The sequence below is a fragment of the Penicillium soppii genome, assembly GCF_028829465.1.
Source record: "Penicillium soppii strain IBT 18220 chromosome Unknown utg000004l, whole genome shotgun sequence".
Lineage (NCBI taxonomy): Eukaryota > Fungi > Ascomycota > Eurotiomycetes > Eurotiales > Aspergillaceae > Penicillium > Penicillium soppii.
This window is the reverse complement of record NW_026643234.1, coordinates 121,600-142,147: the sequence shown is the minus strand read 5'-3', so window position 1 is coordinate 142,147 and position 20,548 is coordinate 121,600. Positions and strand designations below refer to the sequence as shown.

General features: G+C 49.8%; 6 protein-coding genes across 6 annotated transcripts; 3 read left to right on the top strand and 3 right to left on the bottom strand.

Annotated features, from left to right (window-relative positions):
- Nucleotides 1-660: 660 nt before the first annotated feature.
- On the bottom strand, nucleotides 661-1,334 carry N7529_003476 (uncharacterized protein; the record flags this gene model as incomplete). The annotated part of the gene is made up of 3 exons (XM_057239003.1): nucleotides 661-843; nucleotides 906-1,231; nucleotides 1,298-1,334. 3 exons carry the CDS (start codon nucleotides 1,332-1,334, stop codon nucleotides 661-663), a joined length of 546 nt encoding a protein of 181 aa, XP_057098298.1.
- A 1,030-nt stretch (nucleotides 1,335-2,364) lies between these two features.
- On the bottom strand, nucleotides 2,365-2,646 carry N7529_003475 (uncharacterized protein; the record flags this gene model as incomplete). Its single annotated transcript, XM_057239002.1, has 2 exons — nucleotides 2,365-2,567; nucleotides 2,610-2,646. 2 exons carry the CDS (start codon nucleotides 2,644-2,646, stop codon nucleotides 2,365-2,367), a joined length of 240 nt encoding a protein of 79 aa, XP_057098297.1.
- A 2,063-nt stretch (nucleotides 2,647-4,709) lies between these two features.
- Nucleotides 4,710-6,386, bottom strand: N7529_003474 (uncharacterized protein; the record flags this gene model as incomplete). Its single annotated transcript, XM_057239001.1, has 1 exon — nucleotides 4,710-6,386. One exon carries the CDS (start codon nucleotides 6,384-6,386, stop codon nucleotides 4,710-4,712), a length of 1,677 nt encoding a protein of 558 aa, XP_057098296.1.
- Nucleotides 6,387-7,325: 939 nt separating this feature from the next.
- Nucleotides 7,326-9,754, top strand: N7529_003473 (non-ribosomal peptide synthetase; the record flags this gene model as incomplete). The annotated part of the gene is made up of 2 exons (XM_057239000.1): nucleotides 7,326-7,721; nucleotides 7,826-9,754. The coding sequence occupies 2 exons, from the start codon at nucleotides 7,326-7,328 to the stop codon at nucleotides 9,752-9,754; spliced, it is 2,325 nt and encodes a 774-aa protein (XP_057098295.1).
- Nucleotides 9,755-9,864: 110 nt separating this feature from the next.
- On the top strand, nucleotides 9,865-17,754 carry N7529_003472 (nonribosomal peptide synthase; the record flags this gene model as incomplete). Its single annotated transcript, XM_057238999.1, has 1 exon — nucleotides 9,865-17,754. One exon carries the CDS (start codon nucleotides 9,865-9,867, stop codon nucleotides 17,752-17,754), a length of 7,890 nt encoding a protein of 2,629 aa, XP_057098294.1.
- Nucleotides 17,755-18,554: 800 nt separating this feature from the next.
- On the top strand, nucleotides 18,555-20,117 carry N7529_003471 (FAD-dependent oxidoreductase; the record flags this gene model as incomplete). The annotated part of the gene is made up of 4 exons (XM_057238998.1): nucleotides 18,555-18,711; nucleotides 18,780-19,378; nucleotides 19,438-19,781; nucleotides 19,856-20,117. 4 exons carry the CDS (start codon nucleotides 18,555-18,557, stop codon nucleotides 20,115-20,117), a joined length of 1,362 nt encoding a protein of 453 aa, XP_057098293.1.
- Between the last annotated feature and the right edge of the window lie 431 nt (nucleotides 20,118-20,548).

The following is a 20,548-nucleotide window of genomic DNA, read 5'->3' as shown; positions in this document are numbered from 1 at the left end:
CGGCAATAGATTCTATCTGGCATTACGTCTATTTATGCTGCACATATGATACTTTTCTCAAGGGATACTTGTATTAGAATGTTCAATATTGCACAATGGGGTTTATATCAAATAATTTCGCGTATAACGCCATTCAGCCTTGTATTTTCCTGCGTTGAGTAACGTGAGGCAAGGATAATTCGGCAATCAGAAAACCTCCAGCTTCACTAAATTTAACAGTACTAAGCTCGATCATCACTTCAATACCTCCGAAATGTTGGGGTAAATTTGGTTAATTGAGAAATGTATTAAGTAGCATACATGTAGCTCCCTGCTATATAGACTGGTACTCAGCGTCTCCGTGCCTATTCTTAGCCTCATTAAACCATAAGCCTTCATTAATGTACACCTGGCATATATTAAAGGTTTGTATCCAGATGTTCAACCTTCCGCATCTCAAAAGTCTTCGAATTCATATCAAGTTGTCTATGGCTAGACATGCGTGCCGAGAATTGTTCTTTTGGCCTTGGATTTTGCGTCAACTACATCGATATCCTCCCAGACGTCCTAAACCATTTTAGAGGGCCCTAAAACTTCTCTCAGAAATCTTCCAAGAGATTGACTAAAGCTCAAAAAATCTTTATGCTAGGGCACGTAGTGGCCGCCGAAAAAGGTATAGATCTATAGGAATGAGCACTGTCGTGCAAGGCTCCGTGTCTGCCTAGGAGAAACCGTTGAATCCAACTCGCCGACGGCGTGTAACATCGGAGTCACAATTTTTGGGGAATAAAAAGCTCTATAGCACTTATTCTCTAGCTTAAAGCCACTCAGGCATACTACGAATAGTAATTGCGGATGGCGTCTCTAAGACCAGTCAGGCGTTAGATTCTATATCCGGAAAATAGAGTTGGGAAATTCTAGATTACCTCCCTTGAAATACCACGAACTGCGTTTTCCTTCTCCAGCATCGAAGTAACGATTACTGTCATGGCGGCACCCGAGGAAAATCCAACTATACCACTAAAAGGACCGTCTTGGTTAAGGGTATCAAGGATATGCTGAATAGACCTCTCTAAGCCGTTGATTTTATCATTATCGGGTTCACTATAGCCCCAGACTTTCTTGTCCGTGATATCGTTGTCATCGGGGTAGGCTGGTAGCACACCGGACAGATACTTGAACTCAAACTCCATCTCGTTAGACAGAGTGCGAAAGACTTCTCGCACGTACCGAGTTTTTGGCTTGAAGATGTCTGCAGATTGTCCATGTCCTAATGTTCTGTTAGCTCCCACGAGACAGTGCAATAAAGATGATGTACCATGAAGCATGAGGATTTTGTGAACATTGGTGGGCATTGCGAAGCTGAGGAAGCTAGAAATTAGCAACCTAGAATGACTCGTAAGAGATAATCTTTGAAATTTGTTGCCGTTGGCTATTATGTATCTAAAACACGTGTCAAAGGCTACTTGCTCTTTATAAGAGCTGGTACGATAGTGTCATGGTGTTGCCGTTTATCCCGATGTATCCCAATTCTTGAACAGCAATATGTGAAGCTCAACTATTTTGGTTATGTTGTTTTGAACTTCGCGTTCAAATGGCCTTCTCATCGACTCCATGCTATCATATCGCACGACTAATTTAAATTGGTGCTAGGCTTAAGTCTGTTCAATAGGTCGTCTTGCCGTCATCGCCAACGAAGTGATCAACCACGTAGCTGCATTTCGATCGGTTTCCATAGACAATTCCAAAGAATCGGAATGTTATAATGTTGAGCAAAAAAGCAACTTGGAGTCTGTGATTTCTTGCATAAGATCCTCGTTCTTTCTATAGGTCCTCGTGCTCGATTGAAGGCTGGAAAAGCTTCTGCCAAACACCAAGAGACACTATCTCGTGGTTATCCTTGGGAAGTTTTGACAAAACCCTCGGATGCGGCAGCGAAAGCTATTATCACCATTCAAGTTAGTAGAGCTTTGCTTCTCGTAAAAGCTCCACCCATCTATGGTGGAATGACTGATCTGCTTTAGCGGCTGTAGTTTCCACAGTGCGCGGAAGAGGGCTGCTGAGTAGACTGTTTATCTAAGCCTACGTCTTGCTGCTGAACACAGATTTCTTTAACTATCTGGCGAGGCTTTCTTTTTCATCTGAGAACGCAATGTATGATTTTAACGCCGTGGAGATAGACTGAATGGTTTTTTATGAATGCTTAAGGCTCTGTAGTTGCCCGATTCCCGTTTGAACAGTCTATATTGCTAGATCCATCATGGATAAGCTGACAACTTCCAGCGGAACCAGGCGTCCTCTCTATAATAGGCAAGTAGGGAGTGCGTCAAAAGTAGGCGTCGTAAAAGAAAATGAAGCAAAGATATAGAGGCCCGATCTGCCCATTTAGCAAGCCAGGAGAGGCGATTTCCAATAATCTACTATGGCGTCTGCGTCTTTGTCCTGCCCGACCGCGGAATTCGCCTTCCTCCGACCAATCTCACTGCTATTCGTGTGCTCCAAGAAAGTGGATGTTATGGAGCCACTAGACGGGCGAACCGTGGAAATGCTTGAGATGCAGGCCCCTCGGGATTTGGGCGGGGCCCACTCTAGGCGTACCTGTAATTACGTACGAGGGCCGTTTTTCTTACCCTTGGCGACCAAATAGCCCAACTTGGTTGCATGCATGATTAGCGACCGGACTATCCAATTCACTACCTTGGTTGAGGATCTGGAAAGAAAAAATAAAGAATCTGAGTTGCCCAAGCTCGAGTAGGTGTTCGGCTCCAAGCTTCGGGGGAATACCGGACAAGATACAATCCCTTCTCGCGTGTTTGGGGTTGATCACGTGACTTACAGAGGCATGATACTCATGGTGAAGCTTTATAGGATACCAAGATCAAGCTTCGATATAACGCAAAGGCATGAATAGCTCCGAAGTGAAGCGACTTGTAGCTGCTAGCAATTGAATTCTTTTGGTTAATATACCTGCCAACTTACACTGTTCAAACCCTTTATTTACTCTAGGGCAGCTCGTTCGCACCTCAACGAGATAGAAGCCGAGATGGAAGCCCAGAAATTGTCCTTCTTCCCGATCACTGGAGTCAATCTGCCCCTTTCCTGTCAGTTTTATAGTCACGATAGACCTATGTGTAAATTACGAGAGGAACAGATATATCGGTGAGAACATCTAATTGTAAAGTGCAAACGCAGCCAATATTTGAATTCATATCATAGAATGTTTTATACATCCATCCGCATAATTACATCTTCATTCCCTCAATAAAACCACCATGTCCATTTTATTTGGCTGTCTATCCTCTTTGTATCAGTCACTTCACGTTTCTCCCGTTGGGATGCGGATGCGGCGAATCATCTGCCAAAGCTGTGTAACAGACAGTGGCTGTTTACGTCGTCGAAAGACTGGCTTAGGGCTAATGTAAACTAAAGGCGCAATCAGCAATCATCAATGCAAAGTTCATTGTGGTAATTAGGTTAAGTGTAAAAGTAAAACGTCAAACGTCAAGGTAGGCGAGAAAATCAAGCAGTGAGGGCACTGGAAGACATAGGGTGAACAACGACGGACGGCATCAATTTAACTGATGTGTACTCAAAGTCACCACTCCTACTTTGAACAAGTGTGTCATTGATCCATTCTTGGGGTGGATGCTCCTTGCCAGGAATTAAATTGAAGCGGAATCTGCCGATTCAATCTGCCCAGATATATTTGATGGTTATTAAATTAATACGACCTCAACTTTGGCGAGGCGAATTTAATGCAGACCGTTTGAAAGGTGTTTTTTTTATTTTTTTCGCGATTTCTTTTTCTTGGCCACAATGGTCAAAAGGATAGTATAGTTGGGGGGGGTAATCGGCTTCATGTCCGCTCGAATTGCTCAAGTGGGGCCGGTTATACCGAGGTCGACTACTTATCATGGTACCATCAGATATTCCAGCGCGAAAAAGAGGACGACCGCGGAAGTATGCATCTACTCAGGATAAACAGGCATCAAATGTCACGCAACGGCGAAACCATCGACAACATACCCAAGCTGTGCATCGAGCCCAACAATTCGATCAGTACTATTCTACCACAGTACCTCTATCTACTGATATAGGATGCCTTTATGACGTTCGGTGGAGCCTCGCAAAGTGAGCCTACTCACCGTTTCCTTTCCTTCCTGAGGATGCATGCCTGACTTCCGTCTCAGTTTGAATCGGCCTATTTTTGGCGATACGAATGATCCGCCTGACAAATTGTCACTTCTTCCGGGCCTGCCCCCATGCACAAGTCTCGTCACGGCATATGAGTAAAAGTGATATCACCCGCAGGCCACCCGCTACGTGGTCAACTTCATGCACCAAACAGGTCTCCTCCAGCATTCATGCACTGTTCCAAGTGCCTCGAGGTCAGGTCTCACCGCCTCGAATATACGCGCAATGGGCGTCCATTGGAATAGCTTGCAAATGAGCTAGTGCATGAAGATGATTTATAGGAGGAGAGAGGATCGGTCAGTACTGGCCGAGGGACCGTACATCCGACCACCCGACGTTGAGCCTGAATACGTAGAACTGGAAACCTGGAGCCGGTATCTTCCTAAAAACAATATTTGCATTGATAAATTTTAGCTCAGGAAGCCAAAGTACATTCTATCCTGATCCTTCAAGTTTCAACATTAGAACAGGAGCAGAAGAAAATGCAGTCTATAGTCCACTAGTTCTGATGGCAGTCTTTTTCTTAATTCCAACCATCACATCTGAACACTTGCCAGGGGCTTTTCTGATGTAGAGTTCAACTGCTCCATACAAATGACTAGTTTCTTGGCCAAGATGTTGGCCATGTCCAGCGAGATAAGCGAGCTTGGACCAAGAACCATAAGTGATGGCGTATCCTGGTCCAAGTTCAACTGGATATGAACATCATGGAGGAGTCCGTGGAAAAATGGCTTGGGTGTACTTTCTTGTCCATCCAAGTTCATGCGGGGATAGGCGTCTGGGCTTTCCACAACAAGAATGACCCCGAACTTGGTATCCAAGGGCCAACTTGTTGCCATCCGAATAATATCTTCGATATCTAAGGTCTCATACGGGATACGCCTGACGTGTTGTTGCAGGGAGTGACGTAAAAGGTCCTGCACAGTCCCTCCCCGCGGGATCATCACGCGTGTTGGAACTTCGGCGATGGTACATCCGACTATCTTGTCAGTGTCAGGGAGACGCAGATCGCGCCCATGGACAATCTCCCCAAATACGACATCGTCGTTTCCAGTCAGTTGGGATAGCACCAATGCTGTTGCGGCGCGCAAGACAGACGCCGCCGTGACTCCTGGACGGGGCACGATTTTCGGACTGGGCATCATCCCGAAGACCATTTTCACCTCGCTCTCAACTGCACCTGGGGATGAGAAGCAAGTGCGAGTCATATGGGCACCATGCAGGTAGCGTTTCCAGAAAGCGACAACCTCCTGGCCACGGTTGTGGTCCACCCGGAGTTGCATATACTCCGGAAAGTCGTCGCGTTGATCCCGAGGATCCAGGGAGCCGCTGTAGGCAGCAGCCAGCTCCTGGAAGATCCGCTTCATGGAAATAGTATCATACAGGGAGTGATTGATCTGGACCACCAGAAGGTTCTTGGCGGTGGTGGAAATCCTCGTCAGACCGAAGTGAGGAGCCCCATCGGGGATGACTTGCTGGGCCGCTTCTTCACAAAACTGATGAACGTAGTCATCCAATGCAAGTGGCTCTGTGGAGTGAACTGGAATCCTGCGATCTACTTCCTTTAGAAAGCCCTGATATGCCTGGCCCTGATGGCAGACATAAACTGTTCGCAGCGCAGCATACTTTTCACGGACGAGTGCCCAAGCTTTCTCCAGGAGAGTATAGTCCACACTCTGACCGAGCTCATAAACAAGATGAGTGCACTTGAAGCCCAACGCCTTGGACTGAAAGCTAGTAGCCCGGATCAATCCACCCTCGAGATCACTTTTTTGCAGTCCACAAGAGTTGAGAAGTTCGTTGGCCTGGAAAGGGTTGACTTGAGAAGAAGAAGTGAGAGGACGTAAAGATGGCCCCGAGCCAGGGAGTAGTCTAGATGATAGCTCCAGTCTTTGTGCCAGAGCTCGAATGGTGGGTGATTCAAAGAACCAAGCGGAGGAGATGTCTGCTGACATCCAGATAGATCGGGCTTGGGCCACCAAGTGCATTGCCCTGAGCGAGTCTCCGCCCAGCTGAAAAAAATCATCATCGGCCCCTATCTGACCGGGGGAGAGACCCAGAATTGACCCCAAGAGGTGCTTTAGGGCGCCTTCCAATGAAGTGGATGGCTCCCTATGACCATGCGTTATTTGGATCTCAGTCGTTATAGAGAGACGTTCGGTCTCCTTAATCGTCTCTTTTGCTACTGCTGTCATTTTAGTTGGTTTCAACATGTTGGTCTGAGGCTTTTGATAGACAAGTCCTGACTGTAAGGTGGTAAGGTGGAAGATCACGTAGGAAAGAGTAATGCTAGGCAAATTGGACGATTGTTGGATGGGGGGCCAAAAAACCCCTGGGATATTATAAATGGACATGTATGTTTTGGCCGGACTCTGGCCGTGCAGATGGGCTAGATGCACCTAATACCAGCCAAGCGAGGGCACTTGCCCTGTGCCGGTAGGTATGCATTAGGCTCTTAGATGGCATTTCCCAATACGTTCCAGGACTGTACCTCTAACTGCTGTGGACTGCAAAAACTATCAGCTGAACATGCCGCCGTTTGTTCACTTATTATGCAGTTTGGATGTGTTCTCTTAGCAGTTGAAGCACATTCAGCCAGGGACTTGGCATCGATAATGCCATTAGCTTCATATAAAAGCTATGCTGTTGCATAATAGCATCAATTCCGATAGGATACTTCAATGTCTTGGGATCTGCCGATGCTGAACTATGTATGCGGGTTCCTCCCGCATGCATAGTGGTCCGTGGAGCGGAAAACCCATTGACACACTCTGACCGCTACATTAGAAGAGACCTTAAGATCTTTTTCGGATATGCTAGAGGATAATGAACAGATGAACTTGGCATGCGGGTTTCTCCCGCATGCATAGTGGTCCGTGGAGCGGAAAACCCATTGACACACTCTGACCGCTACATTAGAAGAGACCTTGAGAACTTTTTCGGATATGATAGCGGGTAATAAATAGATGAGCTTGGCATGCGGGTTTCCCCCTTGCATGGTGCTCAATTGGCCAATATCCTTATTACTGGCGCAGAAGTTGGTATAAAGCGTGCACCATAGAGAATGAACAAGGTTCATCAGAAATAAGATTTCGGATATTGTCCATTCCTGTTTTTCCTTTCCATATAAACAAAGTTTCGGATACAGCCCAATGGCAAATGAACCCACGTCTGTGTGCATGTTCCCTGACTTGGGACACGGCCACAGCCATGCCCGAGAAGAAGTGGTGGCGATTGACATGCCCAAGATACCAATAAGAGAAGTGACACGATGGTGTACAGACAGTGGCTTGGATCCCATATATCTGTTTAGCCTCGGCTGGGGGGTAATTTTGCGTCACTTCGCTGATGTGGATAACGTGCTCATCGGCGTTTCCACTGCTGGGACCACTTCCACTGCGCGAACATTGTCTACGTCGCTGAGTGGAAGGACTGTTGAATCATTGTTAGTTTCGGAGGGCTGGACTGTAGCCAACAAGCAGTCGTTGGCTGTCGGAGGTTATAACACTGGGATAAAACTGGATGATCTAGCATCTGGAAACGATACTGTAAGAAATGATTGATTTGTCCGGGCAAGAAGTTTTGCAGAGCTAACCGTTGAAATTGAAATGCCCAGTCACTTGATATAACCATTTTGATCGACATACTTCAGTCTGTTGTCCGCATGGAATACCGGACATCTTTCCTCTCACAGCCCCATGCCGAAAGTGTGGTTGAAGCTTTTACTCAGGCGATTTGGTCTATTTTGAAGGACCCAAAACAAAAAGTTGTCGAAATTAACGTGGTAGGGGACTTCCATACACGCCAGGTCTCTTACTGGAATAGTCAGATGCCCAGGGCTGCTCGAGACCACGCGCTTTACGGGCTGGTATCCCAACATGGGAGTGATGAGCTGGCTTTGGACGCTTGGGACGGGGCGATATCTTATGGACAACTGAAGGCGTTTTGTGAGACCCTTGCGTCTTACCTTCAAGGCAAAGGCGTCGGTCCACGGTCGATGGTACCCATATGCTTTGAGAAATCCTGCTGGGCAGTTGTAGCCATGCTCGCGGTGAACAAGCTTGGGGCCTGTTTTGTCCCAATTGACCCATCTCTCCCATCGGATCGTATCAGAACCATTGTCCAAAAAACCAAACCCCAAGTTGCTGTGACTTCACAAAGCCAATCGCACATCTTACTGGAAATTGTCCCAACGAGCGTGGTTGTCACAGCGGTGATGTTATCCTCTCTTACGCCTGCGGATACCTCGTATACGTCATGTCATCTCCCAACCGATCCGGCTTATTGCCTCTTTACGTCGGGGACTACAGGCACCCCAAAGGGTTGCGTAGTATCACATGCGGCTTTCTCAAGCGTCAGCACCCACTGCAAAGCCTTGCAGATCCAACCTCGCAGCCGAGTCCTGCAATTTGCTTCCTACGCGTTTGGAATATCTCTGATCGAGGTGTTTTGCACCCTCAGCGTCGGAGCGACGGTTTGCATTCCCTCCGATCAGGATCGATTGAACAATCTCGCCCAATTTATGACACATAACAGGGTCAATCTCGCGATGTTGACCCCTACTGTCCTTAATTCCATCCACCCACATCAGGTGCCTAGACTTGAAACCCTAATTGTCGCAGGTGAGCTTATGACAACTAGTCACGTTAGGAACTGGGCAGAAGATGTACGCCTCTTCCAAGCCCTAGGATTGACGGAGTGGGCGGGTATCCTCTGCGTTTCTCGACAAATACGAGTTGTTGCTGATCGGTCCAACATTGGCAAGCCGACAAATGGGGTGGTCTGGCTTGCAGACGTTCAGGACATCAACCGTTTAGCTCCCATCGGTGCCCCGGGAGAGATGGTAATAGAAGGCCCTAGCATGGCCGATGGCTACCACGATGACAATGAACGAACGGGAGCCAGATTTATGACAGCTCCGCCATGGCTGGCCGCCTTCTCGCCTGAGATTGCCAACAGACGACTGTATAGGACTGGAGACATCGGCCACTACAACCCAGACGGAAGCATCACCTACATCGGGCGTAAAGATACTCAGGTCAAAGTCCGTGGACAACGAGTCGAACTTGGTGAAGTGGAGAACCACATCACCCGTTGTTTGCCAGAAGGATACCGGGCAGTTGCAGACATCATTGAGCCGGTCAACGTTGGCCCTGGTCGGCACTACCTCGCTGCATTCATAGTTTTGCCACCGTCTATGCAAGAAGACAAAGATGACAGCCTCTGTAACGTGTGGGCTACACGGGCTAGCAATCCTCTTTCATCGCATATAGACCAGGTCAAAGACTCCATCCGAAGCGCGCTTCCTGGACACAACCTCCCAGACTTCTTCATCCCACTAAGACATCTCCCCGTCACCATAACCGGAAAAATAGATCGTCGGCGACTGCGAGAGATTGCCAGTGGCTTTACCACGAAAGAGCTGGACGAACTAACCGCCCAAGACGGACAAAAGGCTATCTCACGGCCTCAGGGTCGGAAAGAAGCCATCATTCACCGATTGATTGTTGACCTGCTGCATCTGGTTCCAGACCAGGTGGGAATGGAGGCAAGCTTCGGCCGTCTGGGGGGGATTCCGTAGCGGCCATGAAACTCGTGGGTAGGACACGCAAAGAAGGTGGGCTGCGATTGACCGTGGCAGCTATCCTAGAATCTCAAACACTTTCTGACATAGCACTGGCCGCGGTTGAAATGACAACTGCGTCTGCACAGCCCATTTCCATGCGTCCATTCGAACTGCTCCATGAGGATGTCTCGGAGGCTGTGAAAATGGAAGCTAGCGATACATGTCAGCTGCACATTGAACAGATTGAGGATATCTACCCGTGCACCCCGCTTCAGGAAGGATTGATTGCAATGAGCATGAAGACCCCGGGGTTCTATATCGCGCAGGCTGTGTACGAGCTCCACCCCTCAACCGATGTCGCTCGGCTCCAACAGGCGTGGGAGCAAACCTGTCAAGCGAATGCAATTTTGCGAACTCGAATAATTGATATCCAGTCCAGAGGGCTTTTCCAGGTCGTGCTAACCTGCGGGGATACGTCGTGGGAGACGAACCAAGGATTCACCAGGTATAAGCCCATGAGTCCAGTGCTTGGTTCACCGTTATCGCAAGTGCAAATTGTCCAAGAGGGTTCCTCCACCTTATTCGTGCTCACCATTCATCATGCCATCTGTGATCGATGGTCGATCCATCTTCTGATTGAGCAGCTCGGGAGGGCGTTTACGGGCGAAAAGCTGCCCAAACAAGGGTTCAGCCAGTTTATACAGCATATAGGTCGAGTTCAGGACTTAGAGACCTTCTGGAGGTCTGAAGTGGCGGATATACGAAGCACTCAGTTGTTCCCTGATCTCCCTTCTCCCGGGTATGCGGTGGTTCCCGACCAGCAACTAAGCTTTTCTATTCAAACCCCCTCGGCTGCCGACGAGGAGCTTAGTCTTTCGACTCATATCCGCCTCGCCTGGGCCCTAGCCTTGATGAGTTGCACCAACTGCACAACCTCGGTGTACGGAATTACACTGTCAGGACGCAATGCGCCTGTTCCAGGCATAGAACAGATGGCAGCCCCGACCATTGCCACTGTTCCCCTGGTTACTCGCCTGGATAGGGTGCAGACTGTCCGTGATGCGTTGAAAATGGTTCACAAACAGTCGATCCGTATGATACCATATGAGCAGGCAGGGCTGCAAAACATTCGGCGGCTCTCATCAGATGGAGAACACGCATGTCGCTTCCAGACGCACTTGGTCGTGCAACCCGCCCTTGCGGATGAGCCTACCGGACGGTTCCAGGCACGACAACAAGGATCCACGATCATGGGGGGGTTTGCCACCTATGCTCTGGAGCTGGAGTGCTTTCTCTCCCGGGATAATAGTGGGTTTGAGATGATCGCGACCTTTGATCCATCCGTTATCAGCTCTAATATGGTGACCCTGCTCTGTCAGAGCTTTCAGCATAACCTACAACAAACCCGTCTTCATCCAGAACTTACCCTAGATCTGCTTTTCAAGACACTCTGTCCGCAACATCTCCAGCAGTTGCAAAACTGGAACAACAGTTCGTATCCTGCACTTTCATCGACAACAGTGCATGGGGCCATCGATAAGCGTTGCTCGGAACAACCACACAGGCCGGCTGTGTCTTCATGGGACGGCGAGCTGACATATAAACAACTGAATTCCCTGGCGACGATTTGGGCCGCCCGCCTATCCCGATGTGGCGTGAAACGTGGGATGAAGATCCCTCTCTGCTTCCACAAGTCAAAGTGGGCTCCAGTTGCAATGCTTGCTGTACTCAAGACCGGTGGTTCCATTTGCTATATAGACCCGTCCCTCCCACTCTTGCGTATTAGATCAATGTGTGAGGACATCGGGGCTTCCGTCATAGTCTCCTCCCGGAGCAACGAGGGCCTCAGCGAGAGCCTATCAGACCAGGTTGTCGTTATCCCTCAAGATGACACCCAGGAAGATTATAAAGACTTGGACCTCTCCCACTGGCGTTGCCCTGATGTTTTCAGCAACGACCCTCTCTACACAGCGTTCACTTCTGGGTCGACCGGAAGACCCAAGGGTGTTACGATTGAACATGGAATGTACTTGGCTAGTGCATTGGCCCACGCGGAATTGATTGGTATAAGACCCAACAGCCGAGCACTCCATTTCTGTTCATACTCCTTCGACGTCAGTTATCTCGAACAATTTTCCGTCCTGATTGCAGGCGCGTGCATATGCATCCCGACGGAAGAAGAACGTCAAAGCAATCTTGCCCACGCCATGGCTCGACTGAATGTGGATTGGGCAATGTTGACCCCGTCCGTTGCTCGAGTTCTCTCGCCTAGAGAAACAGTAGGTTTGAAAACCTTGGTCCTTATAGGTGAGCCTGTGTCTGCATCAGACGTGGAGACATGGAGTGACAGTGTGCGGCTCATAAATACATATGGGCCAGCCGAGTGCTCTGTGGTCTCTAGCATCCGAGCACCCGTCCGGCGGGATATACACCCGTCTAACATCGGGTATCCGTGCTGTTCCCATTGGGTGGTTGACCCGAGGAATGCAGACCGGCTGATGCCAATAGGTGCAATTGGCGAGCTACTCATCGAGGGCCCTATCGTGGGTACAGGGTATATTAACGCCCCCGAGAAGTCTGCAGATGCATTCATCGAGCCTCCAAGCTGGCTTCAGAGTCTTCGGCTGGATGTTCCAACGCGAGTTTACAAGACTGGCGATCTCGTGCGATATGATCCCTCTGGAGATGGATCGCTCTGCTTCATTGGACGAAAGGACAACCAGGTCAAGCTACATGGACAACGGTTGGAGCTCGGCGATGTGGAGGGGCATTTGCGTGACTGCTTTCCAAATGCTAGGGATATTGTGGCAGAGTTAATCAAGCCCAATCACTCTTCCTCGACTGGACCCTACCTGGCAGCATTCGTCCACCACAGAGATGCGCATGAAGGAGAAGGGAAGCTGCTGGCACCTCCAAACGCATCGTTTCATCGGGATGTCGAATCTGCCATGGTCACTTTGCGTCAACGACTACCCAGCTTCATGATCCCGCATATCTTCCTTCCCGTGAAGCAAATACCGCGCACCACGAATGGGAAGGTTAGCCGTCGAGAGCTGCAAATGGCGCTTGCATCATTACCGTCTACCACGCTGGAGCCCTATAGGTCTGACAGGAAGCCTAAGTCAGCCCCGTCGACTTCCAGGGAGGAAGCTCTCCGCCGCATCTGGGCTGTCCATGTCAGCATGCAGCCAGAGCAAATTGGAGTGGATGACAATGTCTTTCACCTAGGCGCAGATTCTATAACTGCAATGCATGTCGTTACTGCCGCAAGACAAGAAAAGCTCCAACTTACCGTGGCTGATATATTTCGTTATCCAAATATTCGTGAAATGTCGCTTCGGCTGCAGGCCTTTTGCGACGACACATCTTCAGTACCGCCTCCCCTCAGCTTATTGTTAGAAAACGATGAACCAGTGGATAATATACTTGCGAGCTGCGCACAGGAATGCCAGATACACCAGGACGACATTGAGGATGTTTATTCCTGCACCCCTCTACAGGACGCCCTGTTCGTGGGAGCAGCTGTAGGCCAAAGGCGGAAAAATCGACCGACGTACGTGGCGCAATGGGAGTATTCCCTCCATCAAAACATCAACAGAGACCAACTCCAGGAAGCCTGGGAATATATCTATCGCGCAAATCCCGTTCTGCGCACCAGATTTGTGCAATTGGCGGGCGGAAGCCTCTACCAGGTCGTTGTCCGAGAAGCTGGGCGCTGGGAAACCTGGTGCGGACGGGATGAATACAGTCAAGCACTGGGCTCGATGGTCCTCGGACAACCATTGGTAAGGCTTGCCTGGGTTCAAGACGGGAAAACGCAAAAGCTGGTTCTCACCATGCACCACGCTGTTTATGATGCCTGGTCCATACCCCAACTCTGGTCGCAGGTTGAGAACGCATACCACAATCGAACCGCACCGGTAGTCCCGACCCCATTCGCCTCCTTCGTGCGTTACGTTCGTTCCGGGCAAAATATCGAGGCAAGTCGGGATTTCTGGGTGTCACAATTCGCTGATCTAGAGGCGGTGGTGTTCCCCTCCATGTCCTTGGGCTCGTACGAGCCTTCCGCAACAAAGGATTTACAGAAAATGGTTCAGCTGGGTCAATCTACCAGCCATGAATTTACCCAGTCCACTCTCATCCGGCTCGCGTGGGCCTTCGTTCAATCGCAATATCAGTGTACGTCAGACGTCGTGTTTGGCGTCACCTTATCTGGGCGACATGCCCCAATCCCTGGCATTGAGGCGATGACCGGTCCAACCATAGCAACGATTCCGTGGCGAGCCATTGTCCATTCCAATCGGCCGATTAGGGAATTACTAGAGCAGGTCCAGAGACAGGCATCTGAAATCATCCCTCACGAGCAGATGGGTATCCACAACATTCGAAAGATGAGCTCATATGCGGAGCGTGCCTGTTCCTTTCAAACATTGCTGGTGGTGCAGACGGGCACCAATTCAAGCTCTATGGCATCTACTATCCTTGATGGGGTCGAATCGACAGTGGGCGCATGCGACTTCTGCACTCACTCTTTGACTATAGTCTGCAATCTGGTGCAGGGTGGAATCCAGATCCAGATGCTATTTGATCCAACTATCATCTCGGGGTCTCGTGTGGGAAACATATTAGGCCAGTTTGCCTACATCCTCCAATTACTTCATGACAGCAACACGAATTTTGAGAGACGACTGCAGGACTTCCCTCTAATTAGCCCGCAGGATATTTCCGTTTTAAATCACTGGAATCGAGATTTGCCCGCGACTGTGAACCACTGTGCACACGAGCTATTCCGCAAGAGGTGTTTCGAAGCCCCTAACGCCCCTGCCGTCAGCGCGTGGGATGGGAAATGGACCTACAGCGAGCTGGATGTAACCTCAAGCGCACTGGCCAAAGCTTTGGTCCAGCAAGGCGTTGAGCGGGAGATGTTCGTTCCTGTATGTATGGCGAAATCTCGCTGGGTTATAGCAGCAATGCTCGCAATTCTCAAGGCCGGTGCCGCATTTGTCCTGTTGGATCCAACGCACCCTGTCCAGCGACTCCAAACCATCTGCGAGAGTATTGGAGCAGAAGTGGTGGTTACATCCCATCAATATCTGGGACTCGGAAAGTCTCTCGCCCCTCAATGCTTTGTTCTCGACGAGCAACAACTGTCATCCCTGGGAAATATTTCGCACGATGATTTCCCTGCACTCTCTCCCTCTTCTGCAATATACGCTGTATTTACGTCCGGCTCGACCGGAACCCCAAAAGGGGTTGTCATTGAGCACCGTTCTTTCTGCTCCGCGGCTTTGGCATATCTCCCCCAGTTAGGTATCGCCCCGGGTGCCAGAGTGCTGCATTTCGCGTCATATGCTTTTGATGTCAGCATCATGGAAACGCTCGCTACTCTTGTTGGAGGAGGCTGCATCTGTATACTGTCGGATTCTCAACGCTTAAACGGGTTCTGTGAGGCCGCAACGTCGTTGGGAGTGACTCATGCCCTGCTGCCGCCTTCTTTAATCCGATCGCTTTCCCCATCAGAGCTTAGGACTATCAAGACCCTGGTGCTGGGCGGAGAAAAAATGGCCGCGGCTGATATCGACAACTGGTCCAGAGAAGTTCGTTTGATAAATGCATATGGGCCTGCGGAGTGTGCGATCAATACGCTCCTGCGGGCGAATATTACTGCCTCCGTTGATGCGGCCAACCTTGGTTTCGGTACCGGAGTAGTATGCTGGGTAACAGATCCTGATAATGTCGAGCAACTCGTGCCCCTTGGAGGGGTGGGTGAATTGATACTTGAAGGACCTGCAGTGGGCCGTGGGTATCTCAAGGACCTCGAGAAGACTGCTGCAGCATTCATCGACACCCCATCATGGCTGTTGACCTTACGAGGGAACCACCCAGGGAGACTATACAGAACCGGTGATCTTGTGCGCTATGTTGATGATGGTTCACTGGTCTATGTAGGTCGCAAGGACTCCCAGGTGAAGCTGCGCGGACAGCGGATCGACCTTGGAGAGGTCGAGAGCTATCTGCGACATAATTTCAACGCGCAGGACGTTGCAGCGGAAGTCATCATTCCACAATTCTTACCTAGTGCACCTTTACTTGCGGCATTCGTATTATTCGCGGCGGATGCCCGGAAAGGTGATCGGGAATCTCTCTCTGTGCTTGGTAACCCAAACGCAACCTTTCATCAGGAGGTCGAGGCTGCAACAACCAAACTCCATCAGTTGCTCCCAAAATATATGATTCCGACAAGGTACTTTCCTTTGAACAGGATGCCTCGGTTACCTTCTGGTAAGATCGATCGACGGTGTCTGCAACAGAGCGTGGCTATCCTTTCCGCGGCTGAAATGGAGCAATTCCAGCCCATGGCCTCCGAGAAGCGAGATCCCTCAACAAATGCCGAGCGCATTCTGCAGCGCATTTGGGCGGAAGTTCTCAGTCAACCTCTTGATAAGATTGGGGTGGATGATAGCTTTTTCCATTTAGGGGGTGACTCCATCGGGGTCATGAAAATGGCTGCAATGGCACGAGAGCAAGGAGTCCAGATCAGTGTTGCTGACGTTTTTGCCCAGCCAGAGCTGAACTCTCTCGCGTTTTCTTCTCAATCTCAGTCAGCTCTGGCAATATCCCAGCCGCGACGCTGGGAGCCTTTCTCTCTCTCAGGAGTGAACGATTTACATGCGTTTTCGAAACGTCTGTCTGCCCAGGGAATTGTTTTGGCTGATCCTGATGAGATTGAAGACATCATCCCTGTCAGCGAATCTCAATCTCTCTTCCTTCGTCGGGATGTCTTACATTACTTCAGTTTCGTGCTGGAAGGATGTCTGGATATATCTCGGCTTCAAGCTGCCCTCCGCGCTGTCACTAACAAGTATTCTATCCTGAGGACTTGCTTCATTCCGCAAGGCCACAGCTACCTTCAGATAGTTCGGCGAAGCATACCGCTTCCTTTCACGCATGTTGTCGGACATGCAGATATCATGAACACTTGCAGTGACATCTGGAAAAAGGACTCTGCAACATGGAATGTAGTGAGAGAAGTGCCTTTTCAGTTAATCCTAGTCTCTGAGTCAGCGTCACCCACAAGACATGCGCTCTTGATACGGCTTCTGCATGCTCAGTGGGATGGTGTTTCCTTACCGTATTTGTTCCGAGACATCGAAGAGGCATATAAAGGCCACACGATTCGCCCTGTATCCAGCTTTGGCGACTTTCTCTACGCCCGTGAGATAAAGAAATCAGCAGCTACGTTCAGCTTCTGGCGAGAGTTCCTACACGGTGCATCCATGGTCACTCTTCCATCCAGCCTAAAATGTCCCAAAACACCTGCAGACGACCCCGCAACCGTGTGGGTTATGAAAGAACTCCAGTCGCCCAGATCGCCGCCTCCGGGCATTACAATGGCCACTGTTGTCAAAGCCGCGTTCTCTCTCGTGATGTCAAACCTTATCAAACAGACTGACTTCGTCTTCGGACAGACAGTCAATAGCAGGAGCTTCTCCTTAGATGACATTGATAAAATCCTGGGACCCTGCTTGAATCTGATACCTTTCCGCATCCAACTCGAGGACGGCTGGAAAGTCAAGGATCTCCTCGACCATGTCCAGCAACAGCACACTCTGACGATGGCTCATGACTACCTGGACTTTGGGGACATCGTCGACAAGTGTACAGATTGGTCTCCCGAAACCAAATTCAGTTGTATTCTGCAGCACCAGAATATTGAGCGAAACCACCACCTTGCGCTTGATGAGAGCATACGATCCGATTTCAAACTCTTCCCTCGCTTCCGTCCCCTCTCAGAGCTGTGGATTTTTTCTGTGCCCGAGGCGTCCAGTCTAGCTATTGAGGTCTGCACGCGCTCCTGTACATTGAGCCAGGAGAGTGCGACGTTACTTGCTGAAGTCCTCTGCATGGCGGTAGAACAGCTTTTGCGTTGTCCCAACGGCTCCATGTGTGACAGCGTCTTGGCCATTCAGGCCAAGATGTTGAATTTCCCTACCTATTTCTCTACACAGAGGTAGGACTGCTATGTTGTGAATCTGGTCCCGCATATTCCGGGCTCAGCAGGGCTTAACCCTACCGAGCCGTCTTGTCGAAGAAACGGAACACGGACCCGAAACCTGATGTATATAGTATATAGTAAGCCTTCGACCTTGGAATCAATCAAGCCAATTAAATCTAGTCTCCATAAGCGTATTGTTAACCTCTCTACATATCTCTATCTTATAGAGTTAACTGGACAGTTCAGATCCTGTATTACAGCATACTAAACTATTCAAGACTCGTAGATCGTGCAATACTACGCAGCTCAATCAAAAGAATATACTCTACTTTTCTCAGGTCTAATTTCCGAGGTTGGCTTGGTCACATTCGGCATGGGCTCATGGGCTCAATGAGAACAGGATATTGTATATATTATAGAAGACCCATCGGGATGCGTATCTCAATCGGCACATTCTCTCCGGCTCATGGGAGCATTTTCTCTAGTGCTATGCATTTTTGAACACTCCTCTCATGCCCCTCACCTTGCCATCGTGGGGACTTCACCGCCATTTCTTGTGATACGTAGAAGCAGACGCCCGAGCTCTATCCGAATCGATTCGTCTAAATTATCTCACAATGAAAGTGTGCAGAAATTGACGAAGCTCTTTGTCCAATGATGTTACATCCTGGAAGCAAGGGCCGTAGGCCTGTGGCAAGGTAGACGAGGATAATTGAACGCATGGAAATGTATTTAGATGAGTTGCCATCGCCGTTATAAAAGATCCATCCCTCCTCGGCTACAGCCTTTGCCTGAGACGAAGGTTTAACCACGCTCAAAATGACAATTTCACCAGGGGTAGCACCCAAACAACCGTCAGGAATCACTGTTCTCATCGTCGGCCTGGGTACAGCAGGCCTGACCGCCGCCATCGAATGCCATCGACAAGGGCATCGGGTTATTGCATTTGAACGAGCAAAGGAGATTAAATCACAAAGTTTGTCTTGCCATATATGCGCCTTCTCTGGCCCCTGGGCTGATTGTAGTGCGCTATGTGCGATTTAGTTGGTGACGGTATCGGAATCGCGTCCAATGCTGCAAAAGTCGTCTCTCATTGGGGTAACGGAGCAGTTCGTGAGGCGCTCTGCCGCGTTAGCTGCTCCGCTAATGTGGTCGAGGTTCATGACAATAGCGGTACTCCTCTTATTGTGAGCCGGCTTGATGGGTACATCGACGGGGAAGGCTATATGGTTCCCCGCGGGCCAATGATGTCCATTTTCTACGAGCATGCCCGCTCCCTCGGTATCCCTCTCCATCTGGGTTGTGTGGTTGAAGAGTACTGGGAGACTGACACGGAAGCCGGTGTTATTCTGGCTAGCGGAGAGAGGTTCGTTGGGGACTGCGTACTGTGCACCGACGGCGTGCACGGCCGTGGCCGGGACATGATCTTGGGCGAGCACTCTCAAAAGTCAAGGGACACCGGATACTCCTCTTTTCGAACCTTGTTCAGCACGGAGGTTGTCGCGGCTGACCCGGCCTCGCGTTGGGTTCTTGAGGGAACGGACATCCGTGATCGAAGCCTGATGTTTCTGGGTCGCGACATGGAGTTTATGATGGCCACGTTTGAAAACGGCAAAAATTTGATGTGGTTCTGCACGCATCGTGTAAGGCTCCACTCCCGACCTCAGCTCTCTAGTCGCAACTAACCTGGCTTGTGATATAGGACACATCTGGAGGACCAGAATCTTGGACTCGTTCCTGTTCTCTGGAACACGCGATCGGATTTATCAGTTCCTGGCCGTGTCGGGATAAATTGGAACCAATCATCCGGAAGACTCCCGGGGCGACGGTACTTGACCATCGTCTTGTCGTACGATCTCCATTGTCCACCTGGCGGTCGGCAGGCGGAAGAATGATGGTGCTTGGGGATGCGGCGCATCCTATCAACTATACCGTTGGCCAGGGAGTTGGTCAAGCCGTCGAAGACGGGGCTGTGGTGGCGATTGCTCTCCGATTAGCAGGGGCCAGTGCCGTCCCTTTGGCATTGCATGTGACAGAAATGATCAGGTATGTTGAATTCGGGAGGTACATGTCCGCGCCTGAGCGGATGAGACTGAATCGAGGCACTGATTCCCTACCAGACATCCGCGGGCTACCATATTACAGGAGGCTGGCGCCAAATTCCAGGCTGTCTGGCGTAACGCAAACTGGGATGATGTCTGCAAAGACCTTAATGTCCTTCGGATGCCTCGGCCCAAATGGATCTTTGACCATGATTGCCAATCGTATGTGCTGAATGAGTTCGACAACGTGGTGCGACTGATCCAGACCGGAGCAGGTTATGTGCCGTCCAACCTACCACCAGATGGGACGACGGGAATGGAGGATGACTATAACTCCTAGGATCAATCAATCAATCAATCAAAGTTCAATTAACCTGTTGCAATCTTACTAGTAGCGTATGATTATGCAGGCGTTTCCTCCTTTGGAAACAAGAACCCGTAGCCAAACGCCTAAGGCTGGGGAAATTGATACTGATTTGAAAAGAATGCAGAAAACAGCCCATCTCGATTCCAGCAGCCCACAATACAAACTACAGTCCCCGTACTAAAGAAACCCTGAAGCAATGATCGCACTGAGGTGCAGCCCTCATCCAATCGCTTATAATCTCTGATATAGTGCCTTCACTTCCTTCGCATCGCCATCCTCATCACTTCCCCCGTCTCCGATTCAATTCATGTTGTGTTCGTCGCTAACGATTTCATTTTTGCAGCATGTTCGTCGACTATCACCGAGGCTCTCGACTCCCGGTTTCGAATGGTTCGGTATCATGT